We start from the raw sequence: 7,441 nt of genomic DNA on the forward strand, positions 1-7,441 counted from the left end.
TTTACATTGTTTTGTTAAAGGGATTTTGGAGATTCACCACCTTTGTTTGTTTCACAGGTGCTGCTTTTAGGACTAGATGAGTTAATTACAATTAAGAATGTGGAGAGATTGAAAAGAGATCTTCGTGTGAGTAGATATTTCTTGTTCAACTTTCCTCTGACCTATCTTTATTTTTGTATAAGGCCACACCAATTTAATTTCTTGGTTAACGGATTTGCCCGCTTTGTTTTTTTTTTCTAATTTAAAAATAAAAATAAAAATTCAGAATCAACTGCAAAATGCTCATATTTTGCCCTGAACGGTTGAAAACAGTCCTTTTCTTCCTACATGTAGTTGTTACAGTTATTCCAGCTTTCAATGCAGTGGTATCATTTTGGGCCATAAGAGGATGCCTAGGCCTGTTTTTATTTTTATTTTCGCTCGCCAGCTCCATTATTTTTCTAGAAAAATCCATTGACCAAGAAATTAAATTGGTGTGGCCTAATTGTATCATAAAAAACTAAAGAATAAACCTTCTGAATTACCATAACTGTTGAAGTAGCAAATAAAGTGTTAGTGCAATAAAGGATTTTATGGTCATTAAAGCTTATACTCCTATTATTAATTTTTTTTCACTTTTCAGAGCTGTTATCGGTTGATAGACTGTTTAATGGAGAGTGCAGAGATGTATGGAGATGTGACAGGGTGTGTGGATGTCATTGTGTGCCAGGAACAACTCATCTTACAAGTAAGTACAGGGCTAAAAATACCTGTGTACCTAGTAGTGAAGGTAACATTGAAAATTACCTGCACAGTACGAGAAAAGTTTTACCTGCACCACTCAGAATTTAGGAAGTATGGGTCACAGACTCACAGTCTGAAGACTGTCCAGAAACCATGATTGTCATTATTTCTTTTATACTTGTAACACTAAATGCTGCAAATAAAAATCCACATTAATTTTTTGTATATAAACCAGTGCAGGTTAAGTGCAGGTAGACATCAGAAATACCTGCATAGCCCCAACTTTACCTGCACTGAGGTGCATATGCAACCAGTACTGGTGTTTCAAGCCCCATTTAAGTCCATGGCCAGTTAACACTGTCCATGTACATGTACTGTCCTCAATATGTAAAAGCTATTTTTGTGTAAATTTATGACCAGCCCAAATCATTGTCTTCAGTGAAGACAAAACATTTTTTTTTCTAGGAGTGGCAAACGCCATAGGCTTAGTTGCCATAGTTGCTGAGTATGCTGAGACAAAAACATCCCAAGGGTGGTATTTTTATGACTTAATGATAGCTTTTGGTGAAAGGATCTGTCAGTAAAATGTTTTATTGTAGTATACATACCATCATTGCAACATGTAACCTCATTTAAAGACAATTCAAACTGCTAATGGATACATAACAGAGATAACTTCCTGATGTTTTGAGTGACATCTGTAATTCTTCTTCAGCGTCACTAAATGAACTGAGAGCACATTCAAGTTGACACTAATCACATGTAACCTTGTTATTTTACTTAGATTAGAACTATATTATTATATAGTCTCTTGTAGAAAGTTTGGATAACAATTTTAGTGGGGTAGTGTGGCGCCAGAGTGCTCGACTTGGAACCAAGAGGTCCCGGGTTTGAGTCCTGACATGCCACCGATCTTGTGCCCTTGGGAAAGGCACTTAATTCAACTTTCCCCCTTAACTCAAGTGAAAATGAGTATCTGTCCTGTATTTGTTTCTATGTGTGGGACACAACACCAGCAACAGCTGCCTGTGTCCCACGTGTATTGCACTGTTGCAATTTCAATAAATCGAATCAAACAATTTTCTTTGCAAAACTTATAAAGTTCCTTGTTGTTTCAGGACTATCTGGACTCCTTTGTAAATAGTGCAGACAGCACGTTCGGCTGTTTGTTGGTGTCAGGGAAAGTCGCTGTGGCAACGACAAAATGGTGGGACCTGACGGGCCAGGAGATGTACCTGTTGTCGTTGTTAGCCAGAGTTTTACCTCCAGGGTCTTCCAAGGACATCCCTGTTTACCTTCCCCACGGGAGCCCAAATGTGAGTTTTCTTTTCATTTTCTTGTCAAGACTGTGATATGACAGTGTTTATGATAGTTCCAGCCTTCTTCCTTCCAGGTTGGTGTTTGTATAAATTATATATATATACTAGTACATGATGGTTTGTATTATACTTAAGCTTTTGTGTAAGCTGGTGTGTTATGCCGAAGGGATATTATATTGGCTATACAGATACAAATACAGATACTTAGTTACTAAGTAACTTCAACATGAAGGAAAACTTTTCATGTAGCATAGTAAACGTACATGTAGGCTAGTGGTTAGCAACATTACCTCTGGACCAAGAGGTTGGGAGTTCAAATCCTGGTTGTTGTTGCTCATCCATGTATATGGTACTGTAAAGAGTCACTGTAATTGTGTAAAGAATCGCTGGAACAGGACTTAATGATTAAGCTGTGGTCCACTGCTCATTGTGCTTGTCAAAAAGAGCTAGGGGAATTTCCCCCAGTACGAATGAACCTGTAAATACTGTACATAGTGTCTGTCTTCTCTGTTACAACCAGTGGAAGATTAGCTCTTCAGTGAGCTAAAACTGGATGAAGATCACTAAAATGGAGCCACTAAAATGTGTGGAAGATTGTTTTTAAATACTTTCTTATGACAGTTGTACATTATGACCTTTTATTCCAGGTGCCACACAGGTTGTTAAATTTCCAGCTCATCCAGGGAGTGGAGGTGTGTGTCCTGTGTGGTCCCACACCCTCCCTCACTGAAGTGGAGACAGAGGTAAACACAATTGGACTTCTTAAAAAACACAAGGAATTTAGAAAATCTTGAATGTTTTCTAAATTTGTCCCAAAATTTACAGTAATGTTTTGTGTGTGAATTGATAGGAGATTGTTCCCTCTATGTTATAGCAAATCTCACACTTTCTTTGTCTGAATTCATTGTTATGGTAGGACTGTTAAATGGAGTTTGTGATCATGAATGTAAGCTTTTGTTCTGATTCCTGAAACTGTTCATTTCTATCTTTTCCAGTTGCTTGACAGATACTGGAGACCAGCCATGGAGCCTTTGAGAGCATGTCTCAGAATACATCTGAGAGGGTTTCCCAGTAATATCACTGTACATATAGGAGTCTTAGGGTGAGAAAAATCTGCAGTCTTTTTCAGTTACAAACATTGTATGCTGTAGATGGTTCACTTTTCTTCAGTATTTTAATTATCATGTTGTTTATGATATCATAATCATGTATCTTTAACAGACACAAGTTGATGTACCAAATGTTTGCAAACTTTTTTGTTTACTGTCTTTCTTGTTTCTTGTAATGACAGGTTGATTATTATAAATGTGGAGCTTCACAAGTGTTTGGGGACTGTCCATCCCTTATCTTCAGAAGAAAGCCAAAAGCAAGGTATGTCAGTTCACAGCAATTTCTGAGTATATCTGCATGAGCACTACAGAACAAGCTAAAATCTGAGTTAAAAAAGTTAAAATCTGAATGTGTTTTTACTGTGCCAAGGATGCAATATTTTTACAAGAAATGTCTGTTTGGTCAGTTTGTTCAACTGCAGAAATAATACAGATTGCTAGATTTTCATGCTTTTTAAAGACCTTGGCCTGAGGATTACATAAATTTTTCAAAACCTTCTTTAGTCTTTTAAGTCTTCAGAACAATGGAAAAAAATCAGAACCTGTGTTGTTTTCTTTTTCAGGAAAGAGCCTGAGCATAGCCAGAAGAAGAGACATCCTCCGCTCGTTCTACCAGTCAGTGACAGGGACAGTGTTTCCTCCCACACCAGGGACAACACCACCTGAAGTAGTGGAGAATGGCCACGGAGATGGTAAGTCTTTAGAATGATATGAAAATGAAGGTTAGACATTAGAAAGTAGAATTATTTTCATTAGGTTGGTAAGACACTGAGTAAAGAGACTCTTTTTACACAACCAAGTCTTTTATTCAGACGTTTTGGCGACCGTCTGTCACCTTCCTCAGGGCAATTCTGACTGGTTCACATTGCAGTGCAGCTAAGGCGTCGCTGCTATAGATGCATTCATAAGTGTACACTGTAACCACGGATATGTGTAGATATGTAACTATAACATTTGTGAATGCATCTATAGCAGCGACACCTGTGCTGCAATGTAATGTGACCCAGTCAGAATTGTCCTGAGGAAGGGTACAGATGGTGAAAAATAGCGGTTGCTATATGAAATGTTTGTCTCCTTCACAGAATTTATATAGCTGCTATAATTATGCAGGGTGAGATAAGAACTTGTAGCTGATCTTGTCTACCTTTACCGACAAGTTCTGTTGTCTTTTGTAAAGATCCTTGGTGTGTTTACTATAGGTTTGGCTTCAGAATCTCCAGTCGAACCCCACACAGAGTTTGTACATTCAGCGCTGGACACATATGTGATCGGGGAGGACCACAAGTGTTATGCCACAAGAGAGGGACCCTACCAGATCTATGTGCTGTTCTCCAAAGATGTGCCAAAATATGCTCTCAGGTCAGTCACTCTTATAATTGTTTGTTTGTTTGTTTGTTTGTTTTTCCATGTACTTGTTTGTTTTCCTCTACTAACCCACCCTCAACAGGGAAGGGGGGCTACGGGTCGATCTTTCCGGCACTTGGGATTTGGCACTCCCAGCCCCGAGAACAGACAACACTTAAGCTCCTGTTCTGTATAACAGGAGCTTTCAGACTAATTTGCATCATCTTGTCTTGACTTGTCTGACTTTTGTTCCTTTTTCGACTTCCAAAAATTTGTCTTCAATTTATTTGCATATCAATCAATAGGTTGTGCTTATAACCTGTTTTCCCCTCTGGTCTCTCAGTCACTGACGAAAGCTAGTGGATACTAGCTGAAACGTCTGACGTTTTCAAAATCATATCCAGTTGCTTGAGTAACTGCTTTTTGGCGTATCGTATTACCTGGATGTCTAACCTTCATCGACTCATCAGATCATTATACATGTATGTGTAGAGTTGAAGAAAGAAACACATCAGGAAAACATGTACAACAACTGAAGGTTGTTATACAAAAATTATTGACCATGTAAAAAGATGCAAAATGACTGTAATGCAAGTCTTTCATACACATGTATATATTTTCATCCCCAAGTTACATGCTCCATCCTAAGAAGCTTTCTTGTTGGAAACATAGATATTCTAAACAGTAGAGACAAAATCGTCATAAATGTCATTTTTTTTCTTTTTTTTTCAGATCAATATCCATGACAACATTAACAGCCCTCACTAAGGACAAGTTGTTCTAGTTGAAGGACCTTTGTGGGGGCGATAGAATACAACGTACTACTTCAAAGGCAGCTAATATGTATTCTTGTCTAATTGTGACCAATCGTATACATGCACATGTAATCTGAAATAATCTATGGAAGATGCAGAGACCCTTCTTCAAGTCCCATCCGGCTCTGGGTAGATCAGTTGAGGTAAGATTTTGACTTTGTGTCAAGGTTTCTTTGGTAACCTTCCCCCTGCTGCCTAACCCTGTAGCCAATACAAACTTACTGCCATAACTTTTGTACAGCGTGCTGACAGGTCAATGACCCGTTTTTCGGTGGGATAGGCGCCCCTGGAATGGCGACCAAAAATTGGCGATTTCGGCGTTTTTGCGGCTCATACAAGGAAAATACGTTACCCCTAGTATAGATATATGATTTTCAAAACGCATCCATTATAAAACTACTCATGAAATATGGCAAAAAGGGTCATATATGTGGAGACAACACTCTAAGTTAAATATTTACGTTTGGCCGAAACAATACGCTGAAATTTGAATCTGTAGGGGCTAGCGGCATGGGGTACACTCAACGTTCTCGAAAAAAAATTCATAAAAAATCGTCCTTTAGGAATATAAAAAAATCCAAACATCAAGTTTTTACTATATAATGACTATTATCCACATTTCTGAAAAATATTGTGACTTTTTACTGAAGCACTAGCCTGAAAATGCTATTTTTCTAAAAATGGGCTTGGCCTCATAACTATTGATGACGTCATCGTGACGTCATAAAATTTTGCATGAATTATCATCTTGCAACAAGACACTTTGTGACAAAAATTCAAAGTCCGTACTTAACTGCAACATGTACTGAGTCTCTTAGAACACCCCAAAAGTCCTCAGGATGGGTTATTTAGTACCTTAAAAGAAACAGTAAATGATGCTTGTTATGAAACTGTCTTCTGGATTAGCCTTGTTTAGTGAATTAGTTGCAAAATGTTTTGAAGTACATAATGTGACACTGTACATGACTTTATATTTCCATAATGTGTATGTTTGATGTAAGAGAAACTACTGTTTTGCAGAAAGGATACATGTGCATTTCTTTATCTCTAACTAGTGTAAGAATCACAGACCAGTATTGTACATTGTATTTGATGTATTCAAGCTTTTGATAAATGCACAATTGACAGGTAGATTTAAGGCCATTGTACACATGGGTTATTGTTAATATGAAATAATTTTGTTGCCAGTATGTTTCACCTAACTGCTATTTTATTTTTTGTTCCAGGTTTCTACCAAAGCACAACCCAGTCAAGTTACAGAACTGCAACAGTTTTCAAAGCAGATGTTAATATCCCATCAGAAACAATGCCATCATTATCCAGTAGTTTTGATACCAGTAGTCGAATGAACCAGTTGTATTAAATTTGCTTGGCCACAGCAAAGCCAAAAAGCCCTGCTTTTTGTTACTGAATAATCTTTTGGGGCTAAGAAAATGATTATTCTGTTGTAAAATTAAGCCATAAGACTGTATTGGATGTGATTCTAGTCAAGCTACAATATCCTTTACATTCTACTGTAACGGTTACCTCAAAATCTTGTTTTTTTTTTCTTGTACTATGTTAATTCTTACATTTTCCTATTGAATCTCTTGGCATTCATTTCGTTACATGTATGTTATTGTTGAGGTACTTTCTGTTTTATATACGTGTAGATGAATTATTTATATTCCAAACTTCTCATGTATCTGACAATCAGCAAAATTCTCGGTCAGTAATTGTTCGTTATAAACACAAATTGTTGTCAAGGTCAAATGACAAGTGTGCAAAATTAGATAAAAGTGAGTTATTCCTTTTCTCTTGTGTCTCATTTATTGTGTTAATTTTAGAAAAGGGATGCCTTCATTCATAAACCTGTGACTACAGAATGTTGAACAGATGACTGTACATATTCATGGATATATCATATACATATATAACGGGAGGGGTCCTAATTCCGACCTATGTTCCATGCAAATGCACATGCCTTTTGTAATAGTTTATCTGACCAAAAACTCGCGCAACATGAGTTATAATATTGACAGATAAAGGTCACAACGATTAAAGCTGTACAGCTGTGTATTTCACTTCAGTGTAGCGCCTTGCACCCAAGCGTAATCGTTCGCGAAACGTACGGCAGGTTTTTGGTCATTTT

The 7,441-nt window shown here is 37.4% G+C and overlaps 1 protein-coding gene across 1 annotated transcript; it reads left to right on the forward strand.

Moving 5' to 3' along the window:
* The first annotated feature begins 640 nt into the window (after positions 1 to 640).
* Positions 641 to 7,100, forward strand: LOC109467420 (protein fuzzy homolog). The gene is made up of 9 exons (XM_019765384.1): positions 641 to 727; positions 1,842 to 2,039; positions 2,690 to 2,785; positions 3,038 to 3,144; positions 3,334 to 3,413; positions 3,715 to 3,843; positions 4,351 to 4,510; positions 5,228 to 5,453; positions 6,537 to 7,100. Exons 1-8 carry the CDS (start codon positions 650 to 652, stop codon positions 5,277 to 5,279), a joined length of 900 nt encoding a protein of 299 aa, XP_019620943.1. The 5' UTR covers positions 641 to 649; the 3' UTR covers positions 5,280 to 5,453; positions 6,537 to 7,100.
* Positions 7,101 to 7,441: the final 341 nt, after the last annotated feature.

The sequence above is a fragment of the Branchiostoma belcheri genome, unplaced genomic scaffold (assembly GCF_001625305.1).
Source record: "Branchiostoma belcheri isolate BF01 breed outbred unplaced genomic scaffold, Haploidv18h27 scaffold18, whole genome shotgun sequence".
In the NCBI taxonomy this organism is placed as follows: Eukaryota; Metazoa; Chordata; class Leptocardii; order Amphioxiformes; family Branchiostomatidae; genus Branchiostoma; species Branchiostoma belcheri.

What these genes read in the sequence shown, in the direction of transcription:
- LOC109467420 (XM_019765384.1), top strand. Translation starts at nt 650, where the DNA reads ATGGAGAGTGCAGAGATGTATGGAGATGTGACAGGGTGTGTGGATGTC. An exon ending in TTCCCCACGGGAGCCCAAAT is followed by an intron (nt 2,040 to 2,689) that starts GTGAGTTTTCTT and finishes CTTTTATTCCAG; the next exon opens with GTGCCACACAGGTTGTTAAA. An exon ending in GTACATATAGGAGTCTTAGG is followed by an intron (nt 3,145 to 3,333) that starts GTGAGAAAAATC and finishes TTGTAATGACAG; the next exon opens with GTTGATTATTATAAATGTGG.